This window comes from Nipponia nippon, unplaced genomic scaffold (assembly GCF_047370975.1).
Source record: "Nipponia nippon isolate SJK-2023a ecotype South Korea unplaced genomic scaffold, ASM4737097v1 scaffold_1, whole genome shotgun sequence".
In the NCBI taxonomy this organism is placed as follows: Eukaryota; Metazoa; Chordata; class Aves; order Pelecaniformes; family Threskiornithidae; genus Nipponia; species Nipponia nippon.
In genome coordinates, this window is record NW_028262290.1 from 51,318,113 (window position 1) to 51,337,990 (window position 19,878).

The 19,878-nt window shown below is 40.2% G+C and overlaps 1 protein-coding gene across 2 annotated transcripts in view; it reads right to left on the minus strand.

Annotated features, from left to right (window-relative positions):
- Positions 1-19,878, minus strand: part of LAMA3 (laminin subunit alpha 3) — a 122,156-nt gene that overhangs the window by 78,899 nt on the left and 23,379 nt on the right. For both annotated transcript variants that reach the window (XM_087754927.1, XM_087754922.1), the window contains exons 6-15: positions 19,617-19,714; positions 18,036-18,151; positions 13,652-13,770; positions 8,941-9,031; positions 7,765-7,896; positions 5,829-5,891; positions 4,472-4,513; positions 4,205-4,342; positions 3,216-3,350; positions 500-634 (exon numbers count right to left, since the gene is read on the minus strand). In XM_087754927.1, coding sequence (XP_087611053.1) covers positions 500-634; positions 3,216-3,350; positions 4,205-4,342; positions 4,472-4,513; positions 5,829-5,891; positions 7,765-7,896; positions 8,941-9,031; positions 13,652-13,770; positions 18,036-18,151; positions 19,617-19,714 — 1,069 coding nt within the window. The remainder of the gene's footprint in view (positions 1-499; positions 635-3,215; positions 3,351-4,204; positions 4,343-4,471; positions 4,514-5,828; positions 5,892-7,764; positions 7,897-8,940; positions 9,032-13,651; positions 13,771-18,035; positions 18,152-19,616; positions 19,715-19,878) is intronic.

A 19,878-nucleotide genomic window follows, 5' to 3' on the forward strand; every position in this document is an offset into this window, starting at 1 on the left:
CTGGGCCTGATCAATTGATCCATGTGGGCAGGAAAAATTGGTGATGTGATCGATGATTTGCAGAGTCAAGTCCTTCAAGACTAGAATTTATGGTGCAATATTGGCACATGTCAAGAGCACATACTAATAAACTTAAAAGTTTACAAGACAGCGTATCAAATATTAGAAGCCCAAACCAGTTGAAACACAGCTTCTGTTCTATAAGTTGAGTGAGCCAGAACTCATAAAGGTACATGCCCATTGCCCAGCCTAAGCTTTAGATTTCATATTTTAAAAGAGAGATACAACTGTGCCAAGGCCAAACACTGCCACGCTCACATTAATCCAACCAGCACAGGGAGAGCGATCATGTGCCAGGGAGGACGACCAGAGTGCGTGCCTGCCAGGAAGCCTGGCCACGGGCTGGGTCTTCAGTGGTTTTCCTGCCAGCTTTGGATGGAACATAACTATCATAGTTACACAGGTGACGCCCGTAAAAGGAAGAAAGGCTTTTACTCACGCAAGCAGCTGGGATAGCTGTAATAACCTGGAGCGCACTGGTCACATCTAAGTCCAGCATAGTTACTATGGCACAGACACTGACCTCCAGGACCACATGTATCCTCCGCTGAGCCAACAGCATCACAGTTACATTCTGCACAGAGGAAAAAAAAAAAGTATTCTAACAGATACATGTCTAAACCAGTAGCTATTTAAACCAGAGTTTGCAAAAAAAAAAAAAAAAGTCGCCTTTGAATGTAAAGTACTCATGAGGAATCCAGATGAACTATAATTTTACCACCAAAAATAAATACCCTGAAATAGCTGTTTATAATGCCTCCTCAACCATTCATAATCAGGTTCTTACTGCAATTCTATAATGCACAGTTTAGAGATATGGTTTGATGCCTTGCAAAACACGTGTAAGGGACAGAAATCCATCTTAAAACAGCAAGAACGTCACGTGAGTGAAGTACTTAACATCTTTAAAAAATAACCTCTGAGAAACAGCATCCACTAAGCTAGGCTAGGTCTAACGGCTAACAAGAAGCTTATTAAAGCAGTTAATGATGCACAAGCACAGGTTCATGACGCACAAGGTAAAAACTGCTGACACCTTAATTCTACAAGCTGGCAAGCAGTGCATTGCAGGAATCCGCATCTAATACACAAGGCACGTTGTCAGACTATAACAACTAGCTGGATGGGTGCTTCTCTTGGAGTTACCACTATTGTAGACTAACAAACAGCTCTATCACAGATAAGATGTGCTATTTTATTGAAATGATGTTGGTAGTTACAGAGGCCCGCACTTCATAGGTACATGAATGGGAACCCATCTGGGAATCCCAGCTGCCCCAGGTACAAGCCGAAGTGGTGCAGTTAATCACTTGGCTTTTATGAGTGACAGAAATGGCTGACTGACAGAAATATAAAAAAACCACTGTCGATTTGTTCCATGTTCATGTTCCTGGTTCCCCCTTTCGGTTCCTCTTTCTGCTGCAGCCAAGGACATCTGACTTTGCTGTGTTTACTTCAAAGACGCCTGGAAGGACGCAGGGCTTGCTAGGAAGTTAGCGTAAGAGAAATACAAATACTGAAGCTTCCAAAAACATCACATACACTAGAATCCACCCCAGCTGAACATTATAGTGCATTCTCTCCTCATTTTAATAACACTGAATAGTTTAAAGGCTTTATTTTGATATCACTCCTATTGAAGAAAGCTTCTATTGAGTTCAACAAGGCAAGACCAGAGAGATCAGTTTTAGCTGCAGGAGTCAGAAAGTTATAGATCTGCCTCCCTTCTGAAGATGACAACTCCAAACAGGAGTAGCAGGCTGGGTTGCCCACTTTCTACCACCGTTTGCAGCATGCCGCATTAGTCTAAATTTAAACTCATGGCAGCTTATTTTAACAGAACTAGCTGTGAACTGCAGCAATTTTGAGTCTGACAGTGTTTTCAACTATTTTTATGTCTTTTACAATTTGTTTTTTTTTTGCATGCCCTTTTAAGCTTTTATGTCTTTTTTCAGCTTTTCGTGTTAAAAGTTCAAACATATTCAATATGGGTTTGATTTGCTTTAAGATTGCTACCTGATTCAGCTCTAAGAAAAAAAAAAAAGTGTTTTTTTAAAACCACTGAACAGCGTGTACCAACGCAGAACCCCGATTTTATGTTTTTCATTAAAAATGTTAATCTACTCCAGACCATAAAGACACAGTCATGTGGTATTTCTTTATTCCATCCATTATGTTTGGTAACGTAACATAATAGATCTTTGCAAGGGCAAAGAATTCTGCTGTCTATTCATAGGACATAAACAAGTATGTAAGCCCAAAAGGAAGACGACTGCTATAGCCAACAACCACAATTAATGAGAGAAGAAAGTAAATAATAATGTTCCATATAACTCTTGTTAAGCTGTGCAGGAAAGTACATACCAGAACTCAGCAATCTCCCATATGCTTTCTCAATGAAAAATTCACTAAGGATCACGGGCCTCTCTCTCTCACTTACTGCAAAGGCAGATGAAACCTAGGGGCCAGACAGGACTTGATGGATTCCTCATATACACACAAAACCATTATGATATGCCAGGTTACACTTCATCAATTTTCCTCTCTCATAAAAAGCAGGCTAGCCCTTGGTGGCAGGTACACTGGCGGAACCCCGTGGAGACCATTCATGTTTCATGATGACATGAACAGCATTTGGCTCAGTGCCTGTCGTATGATCTTAAAATGAGTGAGAAATCACTGTGAAGCACAAAATGGGAGCTTCTCATTTTCAGATTTACAGAACACACATTTTTGCAAGACCCTCTGCAAAAGCAGATTAGTGCTTCATAGCTCTGCTTGGTTTTTTTACCATGCCAGTTCCTTAGCAGTCAAGCACGCTCTGTTGCTGTAGGTCTCCATGTGAAAACAGCTTTCAAATGCTTTGGTTATTAGTAAGACAGCTGTGCTTACTGAGGCTATATCACACTGTCTGACCATGCAAAAAAAAAGCCTGTGAGAAACCCCACTACATCATTCTTCCCTACTATGGAAACATGCCTGGAGTTAGTGCTTGGAGAATAAGAACGTATTAGGACTTTGCTGTAGCAAACAAGAGTCCCTTGCTCATTTACCGCTGTGAACATTCAACCACTACAAAAATGGTACCTGAAAAGCAGTCCTGTCTGACTGTTCAGGGGCCTGTTTGATGCTGTACAAGCAATCGGCAGCCTTACCTTGACAGTCAGGGAAGGAGTGGTGGCCAGGCTGACAGCTGTCACACTGAAGGCCAGCTACCCCTGAGCGACAAAGACACCTCCCGAGAAAATCACAGACTTCGGGCTGGGTACCCACTGAGTTACATTCGCACACTGCAAATGAGAAAAGACATTTCAGAGGCAGCCTCTGCACAGGCTCTCTTCTTTTATCTTTCTTTAAACAAAACACAACAAAAATGTAAAAAGCGTCACTCCTTGATGCTCAACAGGACCAAAATCTTCCCATCAAATTTATTTTCATTCATATCAGCTTTTATTGATTGCCCACATCAGTAATAATTCAGTATCAAGGGAGACGTTAATGAAAGAGCAAAAGAATCTGGCTCACAGTAACTACTGCGTTCAGTATCAGTGTTCAAGTACTACACTTAGCCTGTCCCCACTCAGACTCTGATTTATCGATGCCAAGTGGTACGCCAATAGTTACTGAAAGTAATTCCATCCTTTTTAAGACTAAAATGAAACAATTTATGGTTTGGATTTACAATCTCGGGTGGGAAGCGTTAATAAAATGCCTAAAAAGACAGTACAGAGATGGTTAATAAAGCTTAAATAAGTCAGTTTTCTAGTATTGATTAGAAAGGGCAACTTGATGCATCAAAGTGAGGTTGCAAAATGAAATTAAACACAAATAAAATTTTTAAAAAACAAGGATAAGTAACAGAAATGTTCCCACTGGTATTCTAAAATTTCATCAATGTTACTAAATCCAGCCTCAAAGTGGAGCCTGACAGCTGCATCACACCGTAGACAGTGATCAATGAAACGGGGTTATTTTTAGATAGAAATCCCCCACTAGTCACATTTTTCTTCTTCTTTGACTTCTGTGAGTTTTGGAAGAGCTCCTTATGAACACATCTTTGTGGCAAAAAGGACTGAAATTCCTTCAGTATAAAATTTGGGCCTATGTTTTGGATATGCTTGCTGAAAGGAATGCTTCGGCTTACCCTGGCAGGAAGGGTAATGAAAATACCCAACTGCACAGGTATCACAGGAAAACCCCTGAAATCCAGTTCGACATCTGCACTGTCCGGTGTTTCCATCGCAGTCACCTCCCAGCACTCCTGCGCTGTGGCACTGGCACGCTGAAGAGCACATTTGTAAAGAAAACATTTACGACATTATGATCTTAAAGTTCCTATTTCACTTGGAAGCTGAAGGCTGGCATTTACACGGGAGCGCAGGCTCCAGGCATCAGAAATTACAGCACTTACGCAGACACTGGGGGCCAAAATACCCTGGTTTGCAGCCACCTTCTGGTTACAACAGGAAAGGAAAAGAAAGAAAGAAAGGAACACAGTTAGTGCCTAAAATCACACAACTCCTTGTATTTTTGCAGAGAAAAACAGTGCTTAGTAATTATTACTCTTTAACGACAAAACTATTTGTATGACCCTTACACGCAAATCTGTTTTAAAAAAATAATAGTCTGTAATTGTGCTTAGCCTGAGAGCACAAATTTACAGCTTCCAGAAGCTTCCACTTATAGGCAGCTGCCTTTCTTATGCCTTCAGATTCAGACGCTACTCGTTGAAAATGCAAATAGCTCAAGATTTGCTTTCTCCTGTTTATATTTATACATTTTTCTTTGGAGTTTTCTTTCTTCATTCTTTTAAAAATATGTGAGAAAAGGGGATATGTGACAGCATACCCAGAGGCCTACCAGGGCAATTATTTTGGATGCTGTAGGAAGGAGATAAGTGGTACAGGAGACTGAGGCTTTGTGGGCTGTGATGGCAACTGCAGACACTTTCAAGAAAACAACTGGGACTTGTAAATACATACATGGATTTGTACTGTCTGCTTATATCTAAGTGTCTGCTACATCCACAGATGAAAACACGTTTTCTTTTGCCAACATAAACTCCAGTTCTATTAAAGCTAATAGAAATGAAGGGGAAGAATGTTGATTTTAGGATATGAAAGAGGTTTTGAGGTTTTTTTAAAGTTATTAATCCTGAAGTGCATTACAAGTATGGATGTGATTAAGTGCTAGCTGTGATGATGTCTCCATTCTGCAGTATAATAATATATACTAAAAGAATATAAGCCCACTGAGGGAATGATTGTATGGATTTCAGGCAGCTTTACAGTGGGCTAAATGAGGAATATGTAGCTCTCTTAGAAATCAAAGTTCTTCACTGCCAAGGGCAATGTACAATTTGCCAGGTGCAAGAGGACAGTCCAGAAGCAGAGGCCAGTTAGCCTTAAGAAAGAGATTTACACTGCAAAGCAGTTGACAAGTTGTATATGTCAGAGAGTCTTGATGGATCTGTTTGTAAGAGCACCGAACAAGATGGTCAGCCTCTTCTGCAGATGTTTGCCGGAGGCTGGTCAAACTTATTTTCATCCATAACTCTTTCTGAAGCTATCCTACTAAACTGTTCAATATGAACATGACAATATGATGAACTTCTGGCAAGAACAAAGGCTCTCTGAAAGATAAATACCAACAGCGGCAAAATTACTACATAAATCTCCATGAAAGAGCAGGCACCACCGAAACAGTGAAAAATAGCGACACGGGGAAAAACGGTGAAACGAGGGGAAAAAAAACCACCAAGAACTTGCCGATTATGTCGCCAGCCATAGCATCTCTTGGATTTGGAGAAGTAAAAGGATATACAGGAACACCTTTAAAACAAAAGAAACAATGAAGTGTATTTGAAAGAGACACGGTTATTTCACTAAAAATCATGACAAACGATGAAGTCATCTCCTGTCAATACAGAGAGCATCATATTCACATGACTCTAGTAACCAACTTCAGCTTAGTTTCCTTTCAGTTAGGAACAGGATAAGAAAACATTTTACTTTTGCTTTCCAATTCAGGTACAAACATCCCTTCTTGAAAGAACAGTATGAAAGGCCAGACACCATTTGGAAATGCTGCCAGGTTGCTTCCCTGCTCCCTACCCTTTTGTACAGAAAGGTTTCTCATGCTAGATAGTGTTATGGGAGCTATCTAGGGAGCTCCATATTTATTTCACATTTCCTGCTTTCAGCTGAAGGTCCATCTCCTGCTATGTGGCATTATCACTCGCTGCCTGAACTGCCAGAATTCATGACACGTACGTTACATCTTGGGAGCTTTTTATTTGAGAATCCTTCAGATTAGGAATGGGAAAGACATCCCAACAAACTTTCCTCCATTAAGATGGGATCCAAAGTTGATGTGCTATGAAGATCAGTGGGACTTCGATCAAGGTCTCCCTGAGCTGAACTTACTTAAAAATGTTGGATTACAAACAAGAGGATAAATAAGATGTGATAATCTAGAGTGCACTGTACAAAGAGGATTTATTCTTTCACAGCCACTGAATTCAAACAACATTCCATTTTTTACACTGTTTTTTTCCTTTGTTTTGTAGTGTTTTCCCTCTTCTTCCATTTATCATTATCATGGTACCTCTGTTTTAGTCAGACCTCAAATCTTGCCCCAGAACAACACCTGTTTTATTGGCTGTCAGAAACACACTTCTCCTGAGGGCACAAAACATCCCACTGATGCATTTTTAGAATCTGATCATGGAGTCACAAGCTTTTATGCGGTAAACACAATCCTGATGTTACTTTTTCCTCAGTTTATATATATATATTTTATATATTTTTATATATATATATATATTTATATATAATTTGTTTTATATATATATATATTTATATATAATTTGTTTATGGGGAAAGCATTTAATCTGCTGAATTCCCAACACTTAATTTTAATCTTTTTATTTTTACTTTAGTAAAAATCTAATTTTGAATTAATCAATAGCACTAGACAGCATTCTGTTACCATTTTCAATAAGCAAAAGCACTCAGCATTTGTGTCACATCATTTTTTCTAATATGTTTATTTTCTTTGGATTTACAAACATTTTTCCTTCAACCACTTCTTAAAAAATCTGAAACAAACTGGAATCCTTCCTTCGACCACAAATCTGCACCTATCCGCAGTCCAGCAAAAAGAAGAGAGCATGGCTGAGAGCTGTATGCTTTGCCAGGAGGGCCAACATTACGCAGGCGCTATTTTAGAATTATTTTAAATTATTTTAGAATCCTTCGAAAGCCCACAAGCTTTCTTTATCTCGGATGCAAGCTCCAAATCCTAGGAGGTGTCAAAGAAAACACATAACCATTTTCTCCCCTCTCTCTCACTACAGTCATGTTCCACTTCCCAGTCCAAATGGGAAGACATGTTTAAACAATTCATCCAGGGCTTTAGGACTGGAGTTCACAACTTACTGAGAGATAGGCTGTAGCCTTGACGAAGATGTCTTAAATGAACTCAGAATTGTGAGAATGCAGCACCATCTATTTGATTTTCAAGTAACCATCATTTTGTAAAATAAACTAGATTCGCTTCGGTATTATTACAACGGATTTATCAGAACTCGTAAACACCTGAAGCTGAAATGCCAGATGTTTTAACCAAGTGTAATGAAAACTGTTAATTCTTTAATGCATATATAAAATACTGGAAAAGACGCATTTTTATTTGTATACTTACGGACACAAAATGGGTAACCATAGAATCCATCAGCACAGCGTTCACAGTTTTCTCCTTGGAAATTCTGCTTACAGAAGCAGTGGCCAGACCCTTCCTCACAGCCCTCTGCATGCTCCAAGTTACAACTGCAAGCTAAGCAAGTATTAGCAATTAGGCACTCTTTGGAAAACAATTAATTTGCCTTTTACAGCAGTGCACAATTGCATTATAATAGTAAATTTGTGGTTGTGAATGCCTCATTATTTAAAGAATTAACATTTGCGTGCTGTTACATATTTTCCAAGTACTCTATATCACCAATTAATCTTTGTGATATCCCTTAGAAGTAAGACCTATGTTATTTTCTTAGAGTGTTTAGTATTTTTAATTCAGAAAGCTGCAGGTTATTACTCCACAGCACTGCAGCAACTATGTTTTCTGTGGCGTCTGCTCATGTCTCTCCATGGTCTAGGCTAAGCACCATGCTCCATCCACCTTCCCTTGCACACCACATGCAACATTATGGCAGCACGCCACGGCTCTGTTGACTTCCCATTCATTTCAATACCCAAACTGAACAAACCATAGCTTCCTCCTACCTGGCACAAGCCTCCTTCAGCCTGTTTCTAAATCAACTGTTATCTCTTACCTATACTCAGTTCTTTTTTAAATGTTATACTAGTAATTATCCTATTGCATTATTTATTAGTTCTTAGGTTCAGCACTGCGTAAAGTAGGAGTAGTGATCCTCATGACCTTTTGAGCTATAGAACATAATTTTCAAGTGACCAAGACCCAAAGGATACCTCATACATACATCAGAGAGCTAACAGAAGCAAGGTCATGAGGGTAGGAGATGACAGTGGCTTTCTCAGAGGTAATGCCACCTCACCGTGGGGTGTGTAGCAGCACTCCAGGCTTACATGATCCTGTCATCTCCTCAGCAGCCTTTTCTGCCTTACTTCCTCCTATTGTCCTGCTGATGGACTGAAGCTTTAGGCTCATATGACACATATGTTGAGAAGAAAGGGTCTGAAAGGGTCTAAAGTAAACCAGGAAGCAATTTGCAGTTGTTCTCTAACATCTTTTGGTGACTCTTTCATTTTTCCTCCCCAAAAGATGCATCACATGCCCTCATTATGGCAAAAAAATCCCAAGCCACCACCATGGGAAGATACTTAATGGAAAAGGACTCACGTATGCAGCCATCAGGAGCTCTCACTGGAACACCGTAAGGACGATAGTAACCTTTTGCACACTTTTCACAGTTAATACCAGCTGTGTTATGCTGTGCGAAATAAAACAAAAGGAGAATATGAGATTAAAAGGGGAACTTGGAAGAAGTCAGAAACAATAACATCCTTTACACTGTCTATACACAACTAAAAAAGGATCAGCACAGGAAAAAAATGGAATATGACTGCAATAAAGACAGCATTCATCATTTGTTCTTCTTTAACCACCTGCTCTCTACAGATTTCTGAATCATTGTATTCTCACATAAAGCAGCTGAATTTTCTCTTTAAAGCATGGTAAAAAAGAGCCATTTTAACAAAAAAAAAAGGTAAATCTAGGAAAAAAAAAATATGTTTTCACTATCACATGATATTTATCTCTTTTTATACTACTTTCTTATCGTAACATATACATCATTCAGGCAACGGCATCATTACTTTTTCCTCATACTATATATACTTTTTTGAATACCCTATGTCTATGATCAGTAACAACAAAATAAACCAAAAACTGATCAGTCAGCTCAGCACAAAACAGATCTTCCATTAGAAAAGCATACCTCTCTATGAACATGTGCTTTAGGCACACAGAAAAAATATTCTAAGTAACTTGAACCACAGCAAAAATATATAAATCCACAGTGAACACAGTCCTGAGTGTATTTTAACTCATGCAACAAAGCTGTCCCCTGTCGGGGGGGGGGGCAGCAGGAGCATGCAGCGGCAATGGCATTCACCAATTGAGCAAATCATGGTCACAAGGCATTCTGGTGGGCTCGCAGTCTCGCGAGCAGGGAACTGGAGGTGGGGGGGAAGCTTTGCCCTGGAGCAACCAAAGCAGCTGCCCCCAGCTCCCACTCACTGTTTAGTTCCTCCTTAGGGAGTGCTGCAATTCAGGGCTGAGCAGGGACCCGGCGTTTAAGGGTAGGAGAGTTTATGAGCAGGGCACCCAAGATGCTGCTGGGGCTGCTGCTCACAGTTGGTGCTCTCAGTTTGTGCAGTAGCTTTGGGTTCTGCTTCCAATTCTGCTGGGAGCATCCTCCAGCATCTTCCGATCTGAGCTACTGCTGGGAAAGGCTGATGCTAGATCAGGGAGGGTGATCCTCACAGCAGACGGAGATGTAGTAGTTGCTGCAGCACTTAGCATGGCAGGAGCACAGAGGGGGCCAGCATCTCTCTAAAAACTGTGTAGGACTACTTGGAAATTGTGCAGTGATGGTCTCAACACACCACAGGGCACATTCTTTGGACATTACTGGTGCTAATGCCCATGGTACATCAGAGGCCCCACCCCAGACAGAGCTCCAGGAGGTAGATGCCACTGTCCAGGTCTGGGGCTGCAGAGAATGCCTGAGCCTCTCCCTGGGGCTGGGGCAGGTGATGAACCTGTGCAGAGCTTGTGGGTAAGGATCAGAGGACAGAGCAGCACAGCTGATATTGCAGTAGGTGTCTGTTACAAACCACCTGAACAAGAAGGCAGATGAAGCCCTCTTTAGGCAGCTAGAGAAAGCCTTGGTACTTGTAGATGAGTTTAACCACCTCAATATCTGCCCGAAGGACAATGCAGCTGGATGCAAACAATCCAGAAGTTATTTCAAATGTATCAAAATTTTTTGGATGTAGAGTTTCATGAACCAGTTAGGGGAGATGCTCACTTCAAACTGACACCCACAAGGAAGAACATGTGAAGGCTGAGGGCAGCCTTGGCTGCAGTGACCCGGAGACTGTGGATTTTAAGATCCTAAAACAAGTAAGCAAGACAAATATCAGGATTACAGTCCCGGGCTTCACAAAAGCAGATTTTGCCTTGTTCAGGTATCTGCTTGGCAAGATCCTATGTGAAACTGCCCTGGAGGAGAAAGTGGACCAGGAGAGCTAGGTGATTCTCATGGATAGCCTCCTTAGCACAAGAACAGTTCTTTCCAATGTGCAGAAAGTCAAGTAAGTATGGCAGAAGGCCAGCACAGATAAATACAGAGCTCCTGATTGATCTCAAACTTAAAACGAGAGTACACAGAAGGTGGAAGCAGGAACAGGCTACTTACAAAGACATTGCCCACACATGTAGGAGTGGAGTTAGGAAAGGCAAAGCTTAGCTGGAGTTAAAACTAGCAAGGGAGGTGAAATGCAAAAAGAACGGTTTCTAGGAGTACACCAGCAGCAAAAGAAAAGCTAATGGGAGGGAATATGGGCCCATGGCTCAGTGGGGAAGGAGATCCAGTGAACAAATCATCTTAGAAGCCATTTCTAAACACATGAAGGACAGGAAGGTGATTAGATGTATTCAACACAAATTTATCTAGGGCAAAGTATGCCAAATAAAGCTTATTGCTCTCTGTGATGACTGGTGCTGTCACAGCCACCAAGACACTGAGGGACTGAAGCACATGACATCCAAGAAGAGGCTGAGACAACTGGGTCTCTTCAGCATTAAGAAGAGAACGGAGAACTTACTGCTATCTACAACTACTTGATCAGAGGATACAGAGGGGATGGAGCCAGACTCTTCTCAGAGATGCACAGCAATAGGATGAGAGGCAACATGCACAGATCGGAACATGGAAAATTCCAATTAGATATTACGGAAAAAAGTTTATCATGAAGGTGGCCAAACACTGAAACAGTTTGCCATGAGTGGTTGTGGCATCTCCATCCTTGGAGGTGTTCAAGGCTTGACTGAACAAGTCCCTGAGCAACCTGATCTAATTAGACCTGTTCTGAGTATGGGTCTGGACTACGTGGTTTCCAGAGCTCCCTTGTTGTCAGACTCTAAAGAAACTGAATCTATCTTTGTATGAAACATTTCAATTTTATCACTTCTTTGTTCAAGTATCCATTCCTAATACTTTTTTTTCACTGACACAGAAAAAGTAAATTAAAATCCATGTGCTTTATCCATGAAAAAAAAAAAAAAATTGCTATAATTAGATTTATGGTAAACTCATTTAATCCAACATAACTTCCACTAAATTCCACAAACAATTAATATCAGTCATATAACCAGGACTCATAGATTTCGATTAATTTTGCTCTTCTCTATCCTGGAAGCAATATAAGAGAAATGTTCTTTCATGAACAAAGACCTGACAGGAAGGACCAACATGATAAATCTTACCAGATTGCATGAACAAAGTTGTGCACAGAAATGTCAATTGGAAGACAAAGAACATTTCTTCTACTCATGCTAGTAAAAATAACCCTACTCTCTTCTGACTGCCTTTTGGACAATATCTGATTATATTGTGGCAATAACATGGAAAACATACCCTATAGATTTCACTGGATATTTCCTTTTTTTTGTTCCTTAAATACCACTATATTTTTAAACGCACAGCATGGTAATATATAAATCATGATGCATAGGTTTCATAAGAACATAGGCTTGGTGATAATTTTCCCTCTGAATTACGTTCTGGTCAGCTGCTTGTCATTGTACTTCAGTTCACTTGACAACAAAAGGAAGACAGACTTCCAAATAAGTCTGGATGTATTTAACCCTGAGATCACTGAACCAATGAATAATTTAGGTTGTAAGGGACCTCAGGACATCAGGTGGTTCAGTCTCACTCAAAGCAGAGATAAGTCCAAGATTAGATCAAGTTGATCAGAGCCTTGTATGATCTTTCCTGATAGTAATTAGCCAGAGTAGGACAAAAGTTACTCAGGATGAGAGACATTCTTTCTCTTTCCAAGAACATGCTATTCATTAATGACAGATACAGTGTAAAGTCTCTGATTCCAAATTTACATTTGTTGATTCAATCCAACCGAGCCTCTAAGACAGTTAAGGGGCTGGAGCATGTGACACGTAAGGAGAACCTGAGGGAATGGCTTTGGTTGGCTTGGAGAAGAGATGGGGGTAGAGGTGTCTGATGGCAGTTTTCCTCCACCTAAGAGGGGGTTACACAGAAGACAGAGCTGAGTCTTCTCAGATGTGCACAGGAAAAGGACAAAAGCCAACTGTCACAAGATGCAATTGGGGAAATTCCTACTGAACAGTAACAAAAATCTCTTTACCATGACAGCAATTAAGTACAGTAAAAGATTACTGGGAGTCTGTGCAATCTCCATCCTCGGAAATTTTCAGAACTCAACTAGACATTTCTCAGTGCAACCTGATATAACTTTGCATCTAGCCTTGGTCTGAGTGGAGCACTAGTCTAGATGACTTCCAGAGGTACCTTCTATGATTCTGTGCTTTTTCAATACCTATTAGCTTCCTTCTTGGTATAGCCTATGCCCTCCTTTACTCCTGCTGATGAGGGAGAGCCCTCTGTGTTTTGCTGCAGTAAGGAACCAGCTGGCCTGAGCTGGAATTTTATTTGGTTAATTTTGCTTCCTTCTGTTAGGCAGGGAAATGGCAGAGTTTCCAGTAACAGGAAAGGAAATTTTCGTGGTTGATTTAATTGTTGTGTTGTGTGGCTTTATTTGAATCACACAGGACTGAGCATAAATACAATTTATATGTGTCTTTTATACATTAACAAGCAATGTTGTACAATGTAAATTATTTTCAGACACCCTTTTCCCTGCTTTGAGTACAAGTAACAACCCCAGAGAAATAGATCTATCTAGACTGGTCAGCCTCCAAACTATTGGTGTGGGCACAGTCACACTCCAGTAGCCCTCCTTCAAATGTCATTTATTTAAACTGACCAAAACCACCTTTTTACCTGGCAGTTAATGCAGACTCCTCCACCTTCATAACGCCCATGGATGTTTAAGCTTTCTCGACGCTGATCAACATCAGCATCATAGTAGCAATCAGTGGCATGCCCATGGCAATTGCAGGCTGAAAAAGTAATATTCCAAGTCAGCTTTCATTATAATGCTGGAATTCAGTAACGTAGCAGAGGTGAAAAAGAAGTTTAGATTTTTTATGTACACATACAGTCAGGTATGCTGGAGTATGCTCAAATACATGTATTTACCTATTAACAACTGGATTTTCACACCAGAAACACAGTAAGATCATCTAGACATGAAGACAACATGTGCCGCTAGGCTTATCAGAGGAGGCAACAGTTGTACCATGTCAAACCAATATATTTATGCATAAATGCAGAACTAGGAAGCTCCAGAAGAATGGTCTCAGCAGTTTTCAAAAATTATCAAAAACATGTTCAAATGTTTATTCTATTTTTCCATGTCTAAAAATACATCTAGGCTGAAGCTGTGTGCACTAAACCCCTATTTAAAATGAATGATTATAGAGAAGATATACACATTTGAAGAAAAAGACCTACACCAAGGAACTGTCATACTCAGCCATAGATACAGATATACCAGCAAATTTGGCTACACATTTACCCAGCTGCTGTCTTCTGAATGGAGAAGTTGTAGGTACAAGTTCATTCTACTTCCTGGGAATTGTGGATTCAAAAAGAAGTACGGATTAAAGAAGTATGGTGTGAAGAACAATAATAACACCACCAATAATAATATATTATTATTATATACAAAAGGATAGAATTAAGTAACTGAGATAACTCATTTCCCCAGTGTCTGGTTGTCTATAGTCTCCGCTGTGATAAATTTTACTTTGGGTGGTTTGTGGTTAGCTCCTTTCCTTTATTTTTCCCTTCTGTTAAGCCAAACAAAGGTAAAAGCTGAACTCACAGTGGCTCTGAATCCACCTCTACATTCATGTTCTGCTATACTTTTAACTCCTTCTAATAGACGTTAATATTGCAGTGCTCAGAAGAGATTGAGAGAGAGATACCTGTGAGGCTTTACTTGCAGGCACATCAGTCTCACACATGTCTCAGTCTAGGAAGTTCACTTACTGAAAACAGCTGAGATATATCCACTGATATATCTACTTGTGGCCTTGTACGCACATCAGTTGAGGGGACTGGGGTTGTTTAGCCTGGAGAAGAGGAGGCTGAGGGGAGACCTTATTGCTCTCTACAACTACCTGAAAGGAGGTTGTAGTGAGGTGGGGGTCAGCCTCTTCTCCCTAGTAACAAGTGATAGAACGAGAGGAAACGGCCTCAAGCTGCGCCAGGGGAGGTTTAGGTTGGGCATTAGGAAAAACTTCTTCACCGAGAGGGTGGTCAAGCATTGGAACAGGCTGCCCAGGGAGGTGGTTGAGTCTCCATCCCTGGAGGTATTTAAAGAAAGGGTAGATCAGGTGCTTGAAGACATGGTATAGATGGACTTGGCAGTGATAGGTTGATGGTTGGACTCGATGATCTTAAGGGTCTTTTCCAACCTTGATGATTCTATGATTCAGTTGGCTTCACCGATCTCCTTACATTGACGTGGGAGACCTAAATACTGAAAAGCCTTTGCTGTTTTACCTTTGGCAAAAAGGCCTAGCAATATAAATCCCAGAGCCAGCCCAATGTTTGTGCCTTGCTTACAGAAGAGAATTAATCTGAAAAATAGCTCCACACTTTGAATAGTTTCTGCAAATAGTTTGAGTAAAGGGTGATGGATTTACCCAGAAAATAATTTATCTAATTTCCTAGAGATCAGTTATGTGTACCTCATAGTTTTCCCATCTTAGTTAAAATCAATCTCTTCCCTTTGGTCATGTAAAGCTCTGCCTGTCTTCACTGAGAACTATAATACAAATCTGAGTAGGAACCAACCATAGTAGCAAGCAAACAGAATAAATCAAAGGGCAGGACCATGGTTTTGTCATAAACTCATCCTATGTCTTTTTTTTTCTGATCTGATCTTTTTTTCTCGCTGGAGAGGAACAACGGGATTTTTTCTGAAAGAATGCAGGAAGCAAAAAAGGCTTCCCCAAGCATCTGGGTACTAGGTGAGCTTTTAATTACAGATGTTCCAACACTCCAGGAAAATCTTTCCAGCAAATTCCTGAAGTTTTGACTTCATAAAGCTATGACTTCATGTTTAGGGAAATGCTCCCTTCATCAGGGGATAAGATACGCGGGAAGGCAATGCATTCCTGAAAGCATCTCAAAACAGAAGCTAAAGGCCCTGGCCCTACTTTCTTCACGATGAGGGAAGTGTATGGGAAGGAATCCTTCCAAACTCTATTCCAAGTACTTGGCACAACTGGGAGCACAACTCAGGGACAACTGATTCTCCATGCCTTGCTACGTGATCATATAGACAAAAGAAGGGAAACTGGATCATTCTCTGTATCTCCTCTACGTCTTTATATCTGAACAGATTTGGACAAGGAAGCCTTTTCCTAGAAACTACCAACAACACAGCTGAGGTGGTGGCCTGCCATCAGGTTCCCTTATGGTCTGCTGACAGGAACCAGACAGGTCAAGACTGAGTTCCCTGGCCAGGTTGTGATAGCCTGTGAAGGTCTTTGGGGTTTTTTGTTCATATAATTCTTCAAGAAAATAAAACATTGCACAAATGAGATGCTGGTTCAAGATACTAAGTCAGAAAAGGAAAGAAGAGAACATCATTAAAAAAAATATATATTTACAATATAAATAAAAGCTCTTTGCCTCTAGGGCCAAACCGCCTGTGAGCTGCAGCTCACATGTATGTCTTCTAACAGCAACAGGAAATAATTTGCTCTGATTATAGTAATAGCATTTTCTCTCACAGGGGAATAGAAACCCCTTCTACCTCATCAAGCATCTTCTCACCACTTTGGGCCATTTGCTGACCCATACAGTACTGGAAAACTCATAGCAAAAGGTTGGGCTTATCCCTACAAGCTCCCACCAACCTCTTTCAATCGGTTTCTCTCAAGGGACCTCAGGCTTCTGGGAAGCTTTACGAGGTTGCTTTAATTCCTTCACTACTGGCTGCCAGGAAAAGAGGTCTGCACCTGGCAAATGCTCTCAACAAATCACCTCAAACTGCTAGGAGCAAACCATAATAAAAAGGGTATTTTTTCAGAGGTTGTTAGAAGCAAAGTTGTTTTGGCTCAGAATCTTGTAGATGATCTTTTATAAACTCATTCTTTAAAAAACTTGACATCAGTTATGCTCTTTGTCTATCTCTTTTCTGGCAGAAAATGTTTTCCTTTCAAAGAGGGGAATTTAAATGAGGTTTCAAATATTGTCTAAAGATTGTGTCCCTACATGCCTATACCCTATCAAACATTTTAATCATCTTCCTCCCCCGCGCCTCAACACTCAGTACTGCAGCTTTGATTAAACAAGCCATCTCTTTATTCCTCAAACTAATTATATAGGTACATCTCTCTGGCTTTCAAATAAGGTTCCCCTGTTAACGGTTTGTACCCACTGGCTACGCTACTCTCAGGAAAGGCAGACAAGGAAAATAAATTAGGCCAGACACAAAGGAAACTGCAGGCTGTCAACACATTTGCTCAGAATAGGATGTGCACAGAGATGGCTGACACCGTCTGTACCACACTCACTGGTTTCTGGCCAGAAGGATGCAAAACACCCGTGTGTGACAGTACGCACCCCTCCATCAAAAGGGGGTCCGTGCAGTCATTTTCTTTAGCAAAACAATGAAACAGGGGAGGTGGGAGAAAGGTCAATGGGCTTCTCCAGCTTGACTACCCAGTCTGTGGGGCTAAAGCGCTCCAAACTCGCAACTACGAGCACGGGAAGGGGTGCAATTGTGGAGTTGCCTGGACTCCCCACCAGGAATGTCTTTGTGCCCGCTGACACCCAGTCAGCGAGGGACAACCGTCAGCAGTAGAATGGAGGGCAGAGCACACACCTGTAAGCAGTGGCAGCCTTAAGCAACCTCTCTGCATCCTGAACACCAAGAGCCTGGGTGACAGGGAGGCAAATTTTGACGTTGTACAAGATGCCTACAGTCTCTGCTCTGCTAGGGGGGATCCATGATCTGTCAGCAGACAGCTATGACTGGGGAGAGATGTTGACTCAATGTACTACAAGAAGGCTTCTACTTTTCTCAGATAATATTCTCACATGAATGACAATTTGCATCAATAAATAAGAGAGAAGAACACAAATAATATGTACTGCATCATCTGTTCCTTATTGCTGTATGGAAAGAATTTTCTCAGTAAAGAAAGAAGGTGTTAAAACATGCAGTGTGCTAGTTATGTTCCATGAACACCTGTGCTATGGCTAATTCACACCTACTTGTCAATGTCCCTTTTAGGCTACTCACGTTCACATAGATTTGTGCTCCCAGCTGTTGCAGGTTGCCACTCTTTCTGATTATATCCAGGACAGCAGTGATCACAGGTTTCCCCACAAGTGTTATGCTGACATTCACACTGAAACCTATAGAAATGAAAGCCTCTTATTCTACTGAAGCTGGATTTAAACTTTTTTTCTTAATTTTATTGCAGTCCAAGACTTACACATAGTGTGAAAAGGACAGGACATAAGCTCACATGTAAAGACGTCACACAGTAATAATAGAACATATTGGAACTTTCCTAAAATTTTTCATGATTGATGACTTTAATCATGTGATTATGAGTTTATTAGCACAAATTACTTATAGAGAACATTTATAATTGGATTCAATAGACTGGATTATGAAACTTTATTCTAGAGTATTAAATCAAGCTGATACATAACACTTTAGGATGTATCCTATTTTAGCTTCATTCCAAGGCTAAAGCTTGTTGACCTACAGTAAATAAAAATATTTATCATCTTTACATGCACATCTTCATCATTTTTTCATTATGCTTTGTTTACAATAATTTTATTAGTGCTTTTAATAAAGCAAGATGATAACTTCATCAGTTATTTTTAAAATAGTCCACACTATTCATCAAGAAAATGTAGTTCATATTTATTTTGATTTAGCTGAATAGCCTACTTTAAGGGCAGTCTCTCATTATGGGCTAGGTCTCAACTATCGTGCATAGTAAGTGAATCCCAGGAGGAACAGAGAGACCTTGAGACTGGAGAGGCCTTTTCCAACGTTCATCTCTTATCTGTGCAGCCTAATAACCAAGGGGCAATACAATTTTTGAGCATAACCATCCTATTCCCGCATATTTCACACCTTCTGTACTTACTTTCCTCTAGCATAGTCATCTGGAAAGGAGGCATCCATCTGCCCACTTACACTTCATTAAAACACAACTGAAAATATTGCATTGTCCTGATAAAAGTTTCTTTCAATACCATCATGGATAAGAGCAACAGCTGGTTTAAACCAGGCTTTTGAAATATGTTTTAGACAGCCTGATTATTCACAGTCACTTCCCTATAGCAGATGAGCTGTAGAGCCTGATCTAATTCCTTGTGTAATCAATATGGAGATCATAAACTTCACAGGGAAAGGGAATAGTTCATTCAGTTTCTGTTTTTATTTTTTCTAGTAATGATCTAAAGCCATTGGATCTTGGCTGAGCTCAGTTATAATGCTTAATATCTCCAGGAAGTTCACTAACTTCGTTCTTGAGTTGGGCTTCTAATTTCTGCTGTTGGAAGGCGATATCAACCCATGTTTTCCAAAAAGAACTAAGGGTTTCTAAGAAATTATTAAATCTGCCAAACTCTAATTTCAATTAAAAAGAAAAGTCTAAGTAAAGACTTTTTATTATTGTATTTCACATACAATAGCTCTTGACATGTTTTTCTTGTCAATCATTAGCAGATCCAAGTTTTTTAAATATAATGAAAAATCCCTGTAAGACTATATCGTTCTATAGTAAATAAGGTCATTTGAAAACATTAACGGATTGTTATTCTCTTATTAAATTAATGTTATGCTCAGTTTACTTACTGGTATCGGTTTTCAGCACTCTTTGCATTACACACTTCAGCATGGCCATGGCAAACACATCGACCACCAATACTGATGTCCTTTATACTGTAGTAATACTATGGAACAAGCACAAGAAGTACGTATAGGTTTTTCCTTACTTGTATTGTGTCAGAAATACCAACATCAGATCGTTAAACCCCGCTTATCAGAATTTTAAATGACTTTACAAAAGGCCAAATTCAGGCAGCCAATGGTTAAATCTCTGTTGATGTCTATGTCT